The following is a 16,624-nucleotide window of genomic DNA, read 5'->3' on the forward strand; positions in this document are numbered from 1 at the left end:
GGAGTCTCCGCCAGCTTCTGATCGTTTAGTTTGGATTGGAGCCTGATGTGACCACGCTACCACCACACAGTTTGACCGACTCCCAAAGGTTGTGATGGCCTTCTTGGCTTTGGATTTTCCCTTCCTTAAGTGGTTTCCCGGTTCCAGGTTAACATGTTATTTCTGTTTTTTTCAAGCTTATCTCTGTTGGATAATACTGATTGTAGTATCTGGTAAGCACCTATTACATGCCAAGAACGGTACAGAGTGCTCAGGTAGATTGAATGCAATGAGACCAGCATTGAGTACAGTGCCTGGCACATATAGGAAGCACTCAATAGGTACCCTACCATTAAAAAAAAAAAGACAGTCCCTGTCTCTCCTGGGCCTCCCATTGGTTTCGTGGCACCTGGATAGTTTGAAGTGGCTTAAAATCACCAATGCTATTTGCTGAACACTTATTGTGTGCAGGACACTGTACTAAGTGCTTAATCATCAGCAGGTCTTCCTGGGCATTGGATGAGAGGATCTGAAGAGTGCTGACCTGTGTATCCTACAATTCTTGAAGGACTCTCTAAGGTTTGGATGATGGTGATGCTGCTGCTCCAAGTCTGTTGAGCTGGAAAAGTTTCCCAGAGGAGCAGGAGCCCATTCCAGGACCTACATCTGGGGTTCTTGGGGCCTGTGGTGTGGCTGCCTAGAGTAAATCAACAGTCGTCCCGGGGCCAGGTACTTTTGTGGCGTTTTCATGGCTCTGATTGCTGCATCGGCCGTGTTCCCAATAGTTGGAATAGATCCTGAGCTTTGGCAGAATAATAATGAGTAACGGATATTTGTTCAGCGCCTATATTTTGTGCCCAACACAGAAGGAGGCGTTGGGGTGGAGAAAGTGCAGCCACAGTCCCTGAACTGCACAGGGCTCAGCTCACAGTCTGAAGGTGGAAGAGAGACAGTGATTGAATCCCCATTTTCCATGTGAGTTAAGCGAAGCTCTCCGCCTTGCCCAGGCGTCACTCAGCAGGCCAGTGGCAGAGGCAGGATGAGACCCCAGGTCTCCTGACCCCCCAGTCCCATGCTCTTTCCACCAGGCCCTGCTGATTCTCATGCTTCTTCACATCGTGGAAGGTTTTTGTGTGTTTTGAGGAACCTTGACTCCCTTCCTTTCCCTGCCCCTCCCTCCAGACCTCCCCCACCTGCCTGGTCCCCCGCCTCACCTGCAGATCCCTTCTTCAGTGTGCCGGGAGCCCGGTCGGGGGCAGGCTGAGGGTCTGCGGCAGCGCTGGGCTGAGGACCCAGGGAGCTTGTGAAGGAAGGATGAGCCTGCCCAGTTTGGGATCTCCCGGGACGGGACCCTCCAACCTGGGGACTGCAGCAGGCCTTGGGGTGGCCAGGCTCCCCTACTTCCTAGTACAGCAGTGCAGTAGCCTCACCTGGCCAGTCCCAGGGCCACCACGACTGCCTCTCAGCCCTTGACCCGGTGGATGGAGGAATGCGATTAGGGCCTGCACACGGGACCCCTGAGAGATGTGACTAACCTTCGCCGGCCCAACACCTCCACATGGCATTGCTCTCTTGCACACAGGGGCAACTTGCGGTCTGGAGGGCCAGGGAGGGCTGCGGGGGTGGCTGAGGGTGGGGGGGTAGATGCTGGAGAAAGGCAGAGGGGTACTGGCTGAGCCGGGCGGTGCCGGGAAGGGCTAGGGGGCGACGGGGCTGAACCAGAAGAAGCTGGGAGGTGGCCCCATCCCAGACGGGAGCTTGGCAGAACGGACAGGACGACTGAGGTTCCCCACCCACTGTGACACCCCCCCCAACCGCCCCCACGGAAACCGGGAGGCAGCGAGGCAGCCCACAGGGCCACCATGTCCTGTAGAAAAGAGTCCTGACTGGCCTCCGGTGTGTTCGTAGATTCTGTGGTTTATTTGGAATAATGGCCACCCGAGGCTCCCGGGAGGGAGGTGGCAGAGAGCAGGTCATCAAAATAAGGGTCGAACGGTCGGATTTTACTTTCCCCACGGCTTCGGCCCTCTCCCGGGCCACCCGGCTGCACGATCCGGCCTTCCGGCCCGAGTTGCCCACCATGGCCCTGCTAGGGGCTGGCCCGGCCCCCTTCTGCTCCCAAGGGCTCTTCCAACCCGCCTGCCGGGCCCGCCTCCTCCGTCTCCGGGACAGCTAGGAGCCGCTGCGGGGCCTTGGAGGTCGGCCGGTTGTCCGGCCGTGACCCCGTGCGACTCTCCGGCTTGGGCTCGGCCCGGGGCTTGGCCTCCGCCTCCCGCTTGAAGGAGCTGGACGAGGGGGGCCTGGCCTTGGCGGGCTGCAGCCAGCAGTGGCCGAGGATGTCGTCGATGCGCAGCCGCCGGTGCACGTCGGGCTGCAGCATGCGGTAGATGAGGTCCTTGCACTCGCTGGTCAGGTGCTTGGACCGCGGGAAGTCGACCCGGTGTTCCTTCTGGAAGCGCAGCATGCGCTTGATGTCGGAGTCGTCGTAGGGCATGGAGCCACAGACCATGATGTACAGGATGACGCCCAGGCTCCAGATGTCGTACACCTTGGGCTGGTAGGGGATGCCCTGCAGCACCTCGGGCGCCGCGTAGGCCGCCGACCCGCAGAAGGTCTTGCTGAGCAAGAGCTTCCCGGAGTCGTCGCGGTGGCAGCGCTTGGAGAAGCCGAAGTCGGAGAGCTTGACGTTGAAGTCCTTGTCGAGGAGGAGGTTCTCGCACTTGAGGTCGCGGTGGACCACGTCCAGGTCGTGGCAGTACTTGATGGCCGACGAGAGCTGCTGGAACATCTTGCGGGCCACGTCCTCGTGCAGGGCCCCGCGGCATTTGATGAACTCCAACAGGTCGCCCTGCACGCCCAGTTCCATGACGATGTAGATCCGGCCATCCGAAGTCTCGAAGATCTCGTAGGTCTTGATGATGCAACGGTGGCTCACGGTGGCCAGGATGTCCATCTCACGGGGCAAGAACCTTTCGACGAAGTCCGAGGGGGTCTTCTTGCGGTCGATGATCTTGACCGCCACGTTGAACTTGAGGCGCTCGGAGTAGGCGGATTTCACTTTGGCGTAGGAGCCCTTCCCCAAGTTGATGCCCACCACGTAGCCTTTCTTTTTGAGGATGGCGGCGTCGTCCATGGTGCCCGAGCATCAGCGAGTGCCTCCGATGCGGCCCTCTACATGGCCTCCCCACGTGGGCCGGCGGGGTCCCCTTCTGCCCCGTGGGAGCGTGTGAGCGGGGCGGGGCGGGCCAGGGCTGTTGCCCATGGAATGTTTGGCATTGTCTCCGGTGTGACCTCAGTGTGTGAAGTCACAAATGAAGCTGTGGGGGCAGGCCCGTGGGGTGGGGGGAGAGCAGGTAAGGGCGGGGTGGGGGCGCCACTCTCCGGGACGCTGCTTTCCCCCGGGGCTTGAGCTGGGGAGGATGGGGGGGTCCTCCTAACAGAGCCTTTGCCTCTTGATCGGTCTGTGCGGTCTCTACCCGACCCTAGGGCTCCCGAGAATGCCTGCACCGAGTCCCGGAGGATCCCCCGGGGGTCCCCGCAGGGCTGAGATGGTGGCTACCACTGCTGGCGACCCCCGCCCGGGAGCTCGGCCCCAAAGCACCCAAGGGCTTCCCCCCGGACCCGCCTGGGTCCCTGATCTGGACCCGCGAGTGCTGGTGCCGGCACCCGAGGTCTCGCTCTGGCCCGGGGACTGAGTTCAGAGCTGTGGGAGGAGGGCATTTTGACATCTGACGGGATGGTCCCCCTACAGCCGTGGACAAGCTGGGGCCGTGGGCTGGGAGTTGGTCTGTGATGCCCAGGTGGCTTCCCCGAGGGGTGATCTCCTCACTTCCCCCACTCCCCCTGCCCCCAGCAGGAGATGGAAGCTGGGCCCGAGCAGGCCTCCCCCACTGTACAACGCTGACTTCTCAAGTTGTCAATCAGGCAGTAGTGTTTGCCGAGCACCTGTTGGGTGGCGGGCATGTTACCTGGGCTCTTGGGACACTTCAGGAGACTTAGGAGACCTGAAATCTGCCCACGAGGAGCTTACGATCTAGTGGGGAAAAAAAATAGCAGAAAAAGATGGAAGAGCGATGTAGATGAATAAGTGGTTCAATAAGGTGTGAAAGGTGATGCGTATAAAAGTGCTCTGGGCGAGCATGACCAAATCAGTGCACAGTGGACGCCCAGCTGCTGAGTGGTGGTCGTGTGAAGCTGACCAAGGGAGGAGGAAAATAAATTGGTAAAGGCTTCCTGGAGGAGAAGGGACTTCAGGCAGCCTTGGAAGGTGGGGAGAGCCAAAGTCTGTGTGATATCGAGGGAGAGGGAGTTCCAAGCAGAAGGAAAGGTGGTGAGAGAGGACAATGAGGAGTTAGGCTCTACAGGAGTGAAGCATTGGAGCTGGAGTAGGCTGGAGTGGACTGAATGAGTGAGAGAGGGTGGCCAAGAAGGATGAGACAGGATGGATTGCCTCAATGCCAACCGTCAGGAGTTTATGCTTGTTGCAGAGAGGAAGGAGCAGCCTTTGGAGACTTTTGAGGTGTGGGAAGATGGGCGCTGATCGATATTTTAGCAAAATGATCCAGACTGCGGGGTGAAGTATGGCTTAAAGAGGGGAGAGGCTTCTGCAGGGAGGAGGGAGACCAGCCAGCCTGGAGTCTTTGGGGTGGGTATACAAGTGTTTAGATGAGCAGGGTGGCTGCCTGCTTGTAGAGAATGAGGTGGCTCCAGGAAATATCGGGGTGGGTGGGGGGGAATCATCTGGATCTGGCGAGTGGCAGAAGGCACGGCTGAAAGAGAGGGAGGAGTCGAGGCCAATGCCAAGCTTGTTAGGAGGAGGAGGAGGAGGAGAGGCTCTGAGGAGGGAAATGAGCTGAGTGGTGGCCATGAGGAGCTTGAGGGAGTCAGCGGAATAACTAGGAGATGTCCTGAAGGCTGGAAGAAATGTGAGCCTGCAGGGGATGAGAGAGGTCAGCACTCCTGAGGTGTACTTGAGAGTCATCGGTGAAGAGACGGGTTTGGAAGCTGAGAGCGGATGAGATCCCGAAGGGAGTGAGTGCAGATTGAGGGTGGAAGGGGACCCGGAACAGAACCCTGAGGGTCCCCACAACCGAAGAGATGGAGGATGGCTGGAAGAGAAGTGGGAGAGTCTGAGAGTAGTGTTTATTGGATGAGGAGGAGGTCATCAGCGATCTGGGAGAGTGTGGGTTTGGTGGAACCAAGAGGTCAGATTGTAGAGTGGGGAGAAGGGAGCCGGAGGAGAGTTTGTGGGGGCAGTGGGCATCGAGAAGCCCTTGGAAGAGTGGGTGGAAGAAGATGGGGTGATGGATGGAGGGGACAATGGGGTGGACTGAAGGATGTTTGAGTCTGGAAGAGATGTGGCAGCACGTGGAAAGACGGTGGAGAGGAGCCACTGGAGATGGATTGGAGATGGTGGCGTGGGAGGGCTGAAAAGCGGGATCGAGTGTCAGCAGAAGGTACCGGGGGATGGGGTGGGGTCGGGTCGGAGGCCCAGCCAGGAGAAGTAGACTTGGGAAGAAGGAGGGAGAGCTCTTGGGTGTCAGCTGTGGAAGATGAGCGAGGCAGAAGCCACAGAAACCCAGCCCATGGTGGAAGACAGTTGGGGAGGAAGGCGGAGCCTGGAGGGATTCCCACCTGAGGGTGTCCATTTTGTCCAGAGAATTGTGAGGTCTTTGGGCCCCAGGGGGCCAGAGGGGAAGGGAGAGTTGGTGGCGTCGGGAAACCTTTTAGGGTCTGGACCAGTAAGTGGTGGCAGGAGGGGTCGACGAGGGAGAGGTAGCGATGCTGAGCAGAAGGAAGTGCAGAGTTCTCGTGGGTGAGGGGAGGTCGAGGCTGGCCCTGTTACCCGCATTTGTGCCAGTGATGCCCTGGGGTGTGAGCGTGGGGCAGAGGAAGCAGACCGTGTGGCCATCCCAGAGTGGGAACTACTGCTGCTGCTGAACTTGGGAGAAGGGCTGGGGGGCAGAGAAGAAAGGGAGGGTAGATGAGGGAATGGGCCTGAGGGGAGCATTCTCGTGTGGTCCTGCCCCTTCCCGGGCCCCCTCTCCACCCGGGCTTCAGCTGGCCTTGACGATGGGCAGTGGTGCTGACCAGTCCTCCCTGGCCTGAGCGTGAGGACCGAGCCCTGGCCCCCAGTTCTGGTCCCTGCCCCTTCTGGTGTCCAGCCTCCGTTGTCCCCTGTGCCTCATCTGCGCAGCAGGGGATTCGACCTCTCCGCTTGCACGTTGCCTTCCGGGACAGGTTTTTAGTGCCTCTCCTGCTTTGTGGGTGATCTGGGCAGTGCCCCCAGCTGAGAGCCTTGGGGAGGGCATGGAGACCTGGAGCCAACGGGCTTGGCCGCTGCCGCTGTTGAATCTGCTTTGGGCAGGTCAGCTAACGCCTGGCAGCCTTGGCCCCAAGGCTTGGCCGGAAGGCTCGCTCCTGCCAGGTGGCCCAGGGCCTCGTGATTCTGGAAGGCCGGGATCTGCCGGGACCCCTGGACAGACTGTTTACCTCCTTCCTCTCCTCTGGTTCCACTCCACCCCTCTCCACTCCTCCATTCCCCAAGGCCGATGGGCAAGGCCTCATTTTCTCCCCCAGGGGCCCAGAGCCGCTGGCCTAGAGGGCCAAGGGGACAAGTGGCAGGGAGATCGGGGGCTTGGAGAGGGAGTTAAGGGGGCGTGGCAGGAGGCTGGGGGAGAAGAGAGCACCAGAGTTGGGGCTCAAAGGGACAGAGAGAGAGAGCAGGAACCCCAGGGACCGGACCTAATAATGTTAATAATAATTATGGTCCTCGTTAAGTGCCTACTCTGTGCTACATACTGTTCTAAGTGCTGGGGTAGATGCAAGTTAATCAGGTTGGTCACAGTCCCTATGCCACCTGGGGCGCACACTCTTATCACAGTCCCTATGCCACATGGGGCTCACACTCTTAATCCCTATTTTTCAAATGAGGGAACTGAGGCCCAGAGGAGTGAAGTAAGTTAGTTTATGTCTTATTTGAAGGAGGCGGGAAGGTACCTGAGGCCATGGCGTCATCCAAGAGAGCTCGCCTAATGGGATTTGTGTGTGTTGATTTTTCTAGGGGGTACGTAAACTTTATGGAGTATGTGGGAAGCTTTTATGGAGCTTTATGGAGTGTGTGGGAAGCTTTTTGTGGGGGTACATTGGGGGTTTAAACTATGTGAAGGATATACCTGAAGCAAAACATAATAATAATAATAATGTTGGCATTTGTTAAGTACTTAGTATGTGCATGAGCACTGTTCTAAGCGTTGGGGTAGATACAGGGTAATCAGGTTGTCCCACATGAGTCTCACTCACATCATCTTGACACCTTGAGTACGGTGCTCTGCAACTCAATCATATTTATTGAGCGCTTACTGTGAGAAGAGCACTGTGCTAAGCGCTTGGGAGAGTACAGTATAACAATGGACAGGACATTCCCTGCCCACAAGAAGCCTATAGTCTAGAGGACTGCACATAGTAAGTGCTCAATAAATACCATTTATTGGCTTATCTTTTATTTATGCTATATAATAATAATAATAATGTTGGTATTTGTTAAGCGCTTACTATGTGCAGAGCACTGTTCTAAGCGCTGGGGTAAACACAGGGGAATCAGGTTGTCTGTCCCACGTGGGGCTCACAGTCTTATTCCCCATTTTACAGATGAGGGAACTGAGGCACAGAGAAGTTAAGTGACTTGCCCACAGTCACACAGCTGACAAGTATGACCTTTGAGTGCTTACTAGTCTTCTCCTGGTCAGAGGACTGTTATGTATTTTGTTGGAATGCTTCAAACGCTTCTTTTTGGTGGAGAAAGGGCAAACCTGGATGGAGTCCGGTGGCCTAGTGCATAGATCCTGGGACTGGGAGTCAGAAGGACCTGGGTCCTAATCCCAGCTCCACCACTTGTCTGCCAGCTGACCTTGGGCAAATCACTTCACTTCTCTGGGCCTCAGTTCCCCCCTGTGTAAAATGGGGGTTGACTGTGAGCCCCAAGTGGGACATTGACTGTGTGTCCAACCCCGTCAGCTTGTATCTACCCCAGTGATTAGTACAATGCCTGGCATGTTTTAAGCCCTAAACGAATACCGTGAAAAAAAATAAATAAAGGGAAAATGTCTAGGTTTAGCTTCAAGAGAAGGCACCACCCCACAGGGTTACCATTAGTTTCTGGTTATTCCTAGGGGGTGGGGTGGTGAGTGTGTGTGTGTGTCTGTGAGTATCTGTGTGCGTGTTTGAGTGTACCAGTGGCTCACTCTCCTGAGTCTGTTCTCAAGACTGTGAGCTCGTTGTTGGCAGGGAACGTGTCTGCTCTGTTGTTCTATTGTACTCACCCCAGTGCTTAGTACATTGCTCTGCATTGTAGAGAAGTAGCATGGTGTAGCGCAAATAATAATAATGTTGGTATTTGTTAAGCGCTTACTATGTGCCGAGCACTGTTCTAAGCGCTGGGGTAGACATAGGGGAATCAGGTTGTCCCATGTGGGGCTCACAGTCTTAATCCCCATTTTACAGATGAGGGAACTGAGGCACAGAGCAGTTAAGTGACTTGCCCACAGTCACACAGCCGACAAGTGGCAGAGCTGGGATTCGAACTCATGAGCCCTGACTCCAAAGCCCATGCTCTTTCCACTGAGCCCTGGGAGTCGGAAGGTTATGGGTTCTAATCCCGGCTAGATCACTTGTCTGTTGTGTGACCTTGGGCAAGTTATTTCACTTCTCTGTGCCTCAGTTACCTCATCTGTAAAAGGGGGATTGAGACTGTGAACGCCACACAGGACAGGGACTGTGTCCAACTCGATTTGCTTGTATCCAGCACAGTGCCAGTCACATAGTAAGTGCTTTACAAATATATTATTATCACTCGCTCAAGGTCGCACAGCAGACATATGGCAGAACCAGGATTAGAACTCAGGTCCTTCCGATTCCCAGGTCTGTGCTCTGTCCACCGAGCCATGCTGTTTTTCATCCGTAGAGGTGAAGGAGGCAGGTGGGGGCGTTAAAGAAATTCCCTCTGCCAGAGGCACAGTCAGCCTGAATGCTGGTCACCTGCCCCCTCTGTCCCGCCCGGGCTGGGAGCTCGGGGCTGTCTAACGTTAGCGTTCAGTGCTTCGCGGGCCACCGCTTGCGCACCCTAGTCTCAGAAAGCGCCACGAACGAGCAGAACACGGCCTCGTGGCTGATGGAGTTCCTCTAGGGGAAAGGGGCGGGGGTGGGGAGGCATTGCTTGGCCCCTGTCGGCCGCCAGCGGCCTCGGTCCCTTTCAGGATGGGCTGGGAAGGGTGCAGGGAGGGGGCCGGAGGCCCTGTTGGCAGTTCCATCCAGTCGGGGCTCCCCTCTGCCCTCAGTTTTCCCTCCTGAGAAATGGGGCCGATGGCATCCAGCAAGGGGCCTTGCACCGTACTGGACAGCCCAAAGGGGAGCAGCGGGGACTAGTAGGTGGGCCCGGGCACCCAGAATAGGCGGGGAAGACGACCTGGGCAGCAAGTGGGTGGGGTGAGCTGGCCAAATGCAGAGGTTGCTCAGAAGCCCCCTCACTCGGGCTCCGCTCCGGGGAGGTTGGAGTGTCCGGCCCCCTCCTAGGATGGGCACGCCCTGGTGCGGGTCCAGCCCGGGCCGGTCTGATCGGGACAGGGCCTCGGGTGCCCTCCCGCTCCACACTCACCCCTCTCCGTGCTCTGTGAGTTCCTGCTTTATTGTTCGGTCATAGGCTCTCACCCGAGGGGAAGGGAGGGACGCGAGAAAGGGGGAACAAAAATAGCTGTGATTCACGGACCCTGAACTCCCACGCCACCCGCAGGGGCTGGTCCGGGAGGGCAGGGAGGGGTTGGTCCGGCAGGGCGGGGCCGGCCCGGCTCTGCTCGGGGGCTCAGGGGCCCGGGGCCGGCGGCGGGTCCCTGGGCTCCCGGGGGTCTTCGGGCACCTGCCTGGGCGTGGAGTGGCTGCTCTTCTTGGGCGTCTCGGACCATTGATCGTGGGATCCCGGAATCTCCAAAGGCCCGGCTGCCGCCACCACTGCCACCGCCACCGCCTCCCGAACCCTGGTCTCTTGGGCCGCCGTCTCATGAGCCGCCTCCACCTCTCGGGCCGTCATCTCCCGGCTCGGCGTCGCCGCCCGAGCGGCTCTCTCTTGGTCCGTGGTCGCTGACCCCACCGTGTTGTCCAGCTTGCTCGGGGACTTATGCGTGTTGACTTCCGGCAGCCGGAGCTGGTCCAGTTGGCCCCGGGAGGTCTCGCCGTCCTTGGGCAGGGCCGTGGCAGACAGGGTGGCGGTCCTGGCGGGCTGCACGGGCTGCAGCCAGCAGTGGCCGAGGATGTCGTCGATGCGCAGCCGCCGGTGCACGTCGGGCTGCAGCATGCGGTAGATGAGGTCCTTGCACTCGCTGGTCAGGTGCTTGGATCGCGGGAAGTGGACCCGGTGCTCCTTCTGGACGCGCAGCATGCGCTTGATGTTGGAGTCGTCGTAGGGCATGGACCCGCAGACCATGATGTACAGGATGACGCCCAGGCTCCAGATGTCGTACACCTTGGGCTGGTAGGGGATGCCCTGCAGCACCTCGGGCGCCGCGTAGGCCGCCGACCCGCAGAAAGTCTTGCTGAGCAAGAGCTTCCCGGAGTCGTCGCGGTGGCAGCGCTTGGAGAAGCCGAAGTCGGAGAGCTTGACGTTGAAGTCCTTGTCGAGGAGGAGGTTCTCGCACTTGAGGTCGCGGTGGACCACGTCCAGGTCGTGGCAGTACTTGATGGCCGACGAGAGCTGCTGGAACTTCTTGCGGGCGTCATCCTCGTGCAGGGCCCCGCGGCCCTTGATGAACTCCAGCAGGTCGCCCTGCACGCCCAGCTCCATGACGATGTAGACCTTGCCATCTGACGTCTCGAAGATCTCGTAGGTCTTGATGATGGAGCGGTGGTTAAGCATGGCCAGGATCTCGATCTCCCGGGGCAGGAATTTCTCCAGGAAGTCGGTGGGGGCTTTCCTGCGGTCGATGATCTTGACCGCCACGTTGAACTTGAGCCGCTCGGAATAGGCGGATTTCACTTTGGCGTAGGAGCCCTCCCCCAGGTTGATGCCCATGATGTAGCCCCGTCGTTTGAGGACCGCGGCGTCGTCCATGGTGCCCGAGCGTCAGCGAGTGCCTCCGATGCGGCCCTCTACATGGCCTCCCCGCGTGGGCCGGCAGGGTCCCTGTCTACCCCGCGGAACGCCATCCGAGGGGGCGGGCCGGCCCAAGGCTGATGCCCGTGGAACGCTCTCCATTGTCTTGAGCTTGACTTCAGAGCGTGAAGTCACAGATGAGGCTGTGGGGGGGTGGGGGTAGGGGGGCGGGGGGAGCGTGGGGGCAGGCCTGGAGGTGGGCCTGGATTGGGCGGGGCGGAAGGGGGAGGGGGTGCCGCTCTTTCCGGGGAACGAGGGATCCACCGGCCGCCCACGGATGCCCGCTCCCTCACTGGAGCAGGGAGAACGGTCCCAAGAGCTCGGTCGTTCTGGTCCCAGAGGTCCATCTCACTCAAGAGGAAGCCGACCGTTCCGAGGTTTGAGTCTTGCCCGCTCCCTCGGCCTTGTCCAGGACCGTCTGGAGGAGTCCACGGGCTCAGCCTGTGGTCTGGACAGTCTCTCCGTTTGAATTAGTCTTTCCCCTTAAACCGTACTCGAGGCCAAACTTGGGTCGGAAGGCGAGGCGGTCAGTGGCAGCCTTTGCCCCGGCCCCGGGCCCCGGAGGAACCTCGTAGCAGTGGTGGGGACCCTTCGACCCTTCCCCGCTGAGGGCCGGGAGCGTGTCACGTGGCATCCCCGGAGCGGGAGATGGCCCTGGAATTCAACTCGGGTGCTGCCCGTGCAGGCAGGGACAATCATGTGCTAAATGCCGGGTTAGGTCGAGATGAGACAAAGCGGCAGTAGTTGTCACTGAACATCTGAATGGGGTCTCGCTGTGGGTGGGAGCCTGCAGGTCGGGGTGGGAGATGTAGGCCCCCTGGAGCGATCACACTTGGCGGCTGGGATTCGAAGCACCGCCTCCCCTGCTCCCTCCGGGACCCGGGGTGGGCCCACATCTCCTCTCCCCTCCCGGCCCGCCTTCCCTGCAGATCTGCTCATGCGGACAGAGGTGCCAAAGTTTGAGGACCAGGGGCCAGGAGGGGCTGGGAACTGATGGAGGTGGGCGGGATGGGGGGTAGGGGACAGGAACACCGTGGGTCCACTCAGTCTAGTTTGGGAGAAACACCACATTTTGAGTCTTTCTAGTCCCACTTGGAAGTTTTCAGGTCGAGTTGGGGCCCCGGGCTGAGAAGAATTGAGCAGTCAGGCCAGATTGCTGTGACGGAACCGTCTGTTTGCCCCAACGCCCGGGAGTGCAGGGAACACCAGTTCCCAGAGCCAAAGCTCAGTCAATCCATCAGTGCTATTTATTGAGTGCTTACTATGTGCAGAGCACTTTAGTAAAAACTTGGAAGAGTACAATACAACAAAGATAGCAGGCACGTTCCCTGCCCATAACGAGCTTACAGTCTAGAGGGGGAGACGGACATTAATATAAATAATTAATGAGCTGTAATTTAAAGATACATACATAGACGCTATGGGGTTGAGGACGGGGTGTAGATCAGATGCCGAAGGTCACAGATCCAAGTGCATTGTCGACGCAGAAGGGAGAGTGAGCCGGGGAAAAGGGCTCTTTCGGGGAAAACCTCTTGGAGATGTGACCTTAATGCTTTGAAGGTGGGGAGAGGGGTTGTATGGCGTAAATGGAGGGGGAGGGAGTTCCAGGCTTAGGGGAGGATGTAGGAAAGAGGTGAGCGACAAGATAGACGTGATCAGGCCGGTCTGTTATGGGCAGGGAACGTGTCTACCGATCCGGTTATATCGTGCTTAGTACAGTACTCCAGACATAGTAAGCGCTCAGTAAATACAAGTGAACGCTCGACTGGGGCGTAATAAGTAAGCAGGCGCTACAGTAAGCAGGCTAAGGGTGTGGGCTGGGCTGCAGCGGATCTGTGACGTAAGGTAGGATGGGGTGAGCTGATTGAGTGCTTTAAAGCCAATGGTAAGGAGTTTCTGTTTGATGCGCAAGTGGATGGCAGCCTTTGGATGTTCTTGAGGAGTGCGAAGACACGGACCGAACTTTTTTTAGAAAAATGATCTGGGCAGCAGAATGAAGTGTGTTTTGGAGTGGGAAGCGACAGGAGGCAGGGAGGCCAGCGAGGAAGCAGTTGCAGCATTGAAGGCCGGAGAGGATAAGTCTTGGGTTCAGTGAGGTCCGGCCTTCAATGCTTCAATCAATCAATCAGTCACATTTATTGAGCGCTTACTCTGTGCAGAGCTCTGTACTGAGTACTTGGGAGGGTACGGTAGACGCATTCCCTGCTTCCAACGAGCTCACAATATATAGGGGGAGATGGACATTAAAATAAATGAATCAGTTACAGATATATAAATAAATTATAGATATGGAGTAGGGAGGATGGGCCCATCTCACACAGGAGGAAGCGGACAATTCCGAGGTTTGGGTCTTGGCCGCTCCCTCTCCTGGGCTCTGAGCCTTGGCCGGGGCGGTCTGGAGGGGCCCGAGTCTTTCCGCTCGAGATAACTGTGGTATCTCCACCCTTTCGTCGCCATCCAAACTGCTACTGTGCTGGTCCAAGCACTTATCCTGTCCCGTCTTAATGACTGCATCTGCCTCCTCATTGACCTCCCTTCTCCGACTCTGCCCATGTTCAGTCCTCAAGAACCTCCAGTGGTTTACCGTCCATCGCCACATCAAACAGAAACATCTTACCATTGGCTTTAAACACCTCATGCCCTCCTACCTTACCTCACTGATCTCCTACTACAGCTCAATGCGCACTTACCTACTCACTGTGCCCGATCTTGTCTCACTGCTGACCCCTTTTCCTCCGCCTCCCTCGGGCCCCCCTTCACATACGCCAGACCACCCCTCTCCCCACCTTGAAAGCCTTATTCAAGTCACATCTCCTCCAAGAGGCCGTCCCTGATTAAGGACTCTTTTTTTCTGACTCCCCTTCCCGATCATCTCTGCACTTGGATCTGTACCTTTGGGCTGTTGGTATTCACCCCACCCCGGGGCCTCACAGGACTCATGTACCTATCTGCAAATTATTCATTATATTCATGTTTGTAACCCCCTCTAGAGTGGAAGATCCTTATCTACTCCATCTGTCCTACTTCCTCAAGTGTTTCACACAGTGCTCTACAATAAGCAGCGTAGCTCAGTGGAAAGAGCACGGGCTTGGGAGTCAGAGGTCACGGGTTTTAATCCCACCTCTGCCACTTGTCAGCTGTGTGACTTTGGGCAGGTCACTTCACTTCTCTGTGCCTCAGTTCCCTCATCTGTAAAATGGGGATGAAGACTGTGAGCCTCGTGTGGGACAACCTGATCGCCCTGTATCTACCCCAGCGCTTAGAACAGTGCTCTGCACATAGTAAGCTCTTAACAAATACCAACATTATTATTACTCTGGGCCTCAGTTATCTCCATCTGTAAAATGGGGATGAAGACTGTGAGCCCCATGTGGGACAATCTGATTACCTTGTATCCCTCCAGTGCTTAGAACAGTGCTTGGCACATAGCGCTTAACAAATGCCATCATTATTATTATTATTATACGCAGTAAGTGCTCAGTAAATACCTTTGATGATGAGGGGCCGGTAACATAACCATCACCTCTGTTGGATTGAATTCTCCCAAACGCTTGGTACAGCGCTGTACACCCAGGAAGCCCTCAGAGTGGCTGAGTGGAAAGAGCCCGGGCTTGGGAGTCAGAGGTCATGGGTTCTAATCCCCACTCCGCCGCCTGTCAGCTGGGTGACTTTGGGCAAGTCACTTCACTTCTCTGGGCCACAGTTCCCTCATCTCTCAAATGGGGATAAAGATTGTGAGCCCCACATGGGACAACCTGATCACCTTGTATCCCCCCAGCGCTTAGAAACAGTGCTTTGCACATAGTAAGCGCTTAACAAATACCATTATTACTATTATTATTAAGCCCTCAATAAAGACTATGGATTGATCGACCGATGAATTGATTTGGACGAGACTGGTCCAAGGGAGACGGAGGGGTCGCCAGGAGGTGTTTCCGCGAGGACTGGAGGGCGGGGAGGCCTAGGCTCGGGGAAAGCCCTGGCAGCAGGAGCCAGGCAAGGGCCGGGGAGCAGCCCGAGCGCCGGCCCTATTATTGGGGCGGGGGCGGGAGCGGGATAGGGGGCGGGGGCGGGGGCTCAGCCTTCTCAGGGGCCGGTGGGAATTGTAGTCCCGGGGCCGGGAGCATGCGCACTGGAAATTTCCCACGCCCCTCCTCCCAGCTCGGGACAACTTTGGCATTCACTCATTCAATCGTGTTTATTGAAAACCTCCTATGTGCAGAGCACTGGACTAAACTCTTGGAATGGACAATTCGGCAACAGAGACAATCCCTGCCCAATGACGGGCTCACAGCGGTCCAGGGACTGCTCCCCCCGGCCCCTTGCCCCAACCTCGCCCCTCCCAAGTTCTCCCTTACGCGCCCTCCCATCAGAGCTTGGCTTCCAAGCTGTCCATTCCCTCGCCCCCTTCTACCTCATCTCCCTTCTCTCTTTCTCCAACCCACCCTGTACATTCCGCTCCTCTGCCACCGCTCACCTCCTCTCGGTCCCCCGTTCTCGCCTGTCCCGCCGACGACCCCTGGCCCACGTCCTCCCTCTGTCCTGGAACGCCCTCCCTCCTCACCTCCAAACTAACTCTCTCCTCTTCAAAGCCCTACCGAGAGCTCACCTCCTCCAGGAGGCCTTCCCACACTGAGCCCCCTTTCCCTCTGCTCCCTCTCCCCCCAACCCTCTACTCCTCCCCCTTCTCCTCCCCTCACCACTGTGCTCATTTGTATATATTATTTCTTACCCTATTTATCTTGTTAATGAGGTGTACCTCCCCTTCTTTCTATTGTTCTTGATGATAATGGCTTGTTTTTGTTTTGTTCTCGTTTGCCCTGCTGTCCGTCTCCCCTGTTTAATAATAATAATAATAATGGTATTTAAGCGCTTACTATGGGCCGAGCACTGTTCTAATCGCTGGGGGAGATACAGGGTAATGAGGTTGTCCCTCATGAGGCTCACAGTCTTCATCCCCATTTTACAGATGAGGTCACTGAGGCACTGAGAGGTGAAGTGACTTGCTCAAAGTCGTACAGTTGGCAAATGGCGGAGCCGGAATTAGAACCCATGACCTCTGATCCTAAGCCCGGGCTCTTTCCACTGGAGCCCGTCAGTGGGTGGGGATGGTCTCTCTCTGTGGCCCAATTGTCCATTCCAAGCGCTTAGTCCAGCGCTCTGCACATAGTAAACGCTTAATAAATACGATTGAATGAAGAACGAATGACTGGCCCTATTTACTTTGTTAATGAGGTGTACCGCCCCTTGATTCTATTTATCTAGGTGGTGTGGTCTTGTTTTTGTTTTGTTCTCTTTTGCCCTGCTGTCCGTCTCCCTCGTTTAGCCCGGAAGCCCTTCAGTGGGCGGGAATGGTCTCTCTCTGGGGCCCAACTGTCCATTCCAAGCGCTTAGTCCAGCGCTCCGCGCATAGTAAGCCCTCAATAGATACGACTGACTGACTGACTGACTGACTGAATTCAATAGCATTTATTGAGCGCTTACTAAGTGTAGAGCATCGTACTA

At 56.9% G+C, this 16,624-nt stretch overlaps 2 protein-coding genes across 2 annotated transcripts; both read right to left on the minus strand.

Moving 5' to 3' along the window:
- Window positions 1-1,876: 1,876 nt before the first annotated feature.
- On the minus strand, window positions 1,877-3,227 carry TSSK2 (testis specific serine kinase 2). The gene has a single exon (XM_001518915.4). It carries the CDS (start codon window positions 3,110-3,112, stop codon window positions 2,069-2,071), a length of 1,044 nt encoding a protein of 347 aa, XP_001518965.1. The 5' UTR covers window positions 3,113-3,227; the 3' UTR covers window positions 1,877-2,068.
- Window positions 3,228-9,642: 6,415 nt separating this feature from the next.
- Window positions 9,643-11,193, minus strand: LOC114806104 (testis-specific serine/threonine-protein kinase 1-like). Its single transcript, XM_029049233.2, has one exon. It carries the CDS (start codon window positions 11,075-11,077, stop codon window positions 9,836-9,838), a length of 1,242 nt encoding a protein of 413 aa, XP_028905066.1. The 5' UTR covers window positions 11,078-11,193; the 3' UTR covers window positions 9,643-9,835.
- Between the last annotated feature and the right edge of the window lie 5,431 nt (window positions 11,194-16,624).

The sequence above is a fragment of the Ornithorhynchus anatinus genome, chromosome 21 (assembly GCF_004115215.2).
Source record: "Ornithorhynchus anatinus isolate Pmale09 chromosome 21, mOrnAna1.pri.v4, whole genome shotgun sequence".
Taxonomy (NCBI): domain Eukaryota; kingdom Metazoa; phylum Chordata; class Mammalia; order Monotremata; family Ornithorhynchidae; genus Ornithorhynchus; species Ornithorhynchus anatinus.

What these genes read in the sequence shown, in the direction of transcription:
- TSSK2 (XM_001518915.4), bottom strand. Translation starts at nt 3,112, where the DNA reads ATGGACGACGCCGCCATCCTCAAAAAGAAAGGCTACGTGGTGGGCATC.
- LOC114806104 (XM_029049233.2), bottom strand. Translation starts at nt 11,077, where the DNA reads ATGGACGACGCCGCGGTCCTCAAACGACGGGGCTACATCATGGGCATC.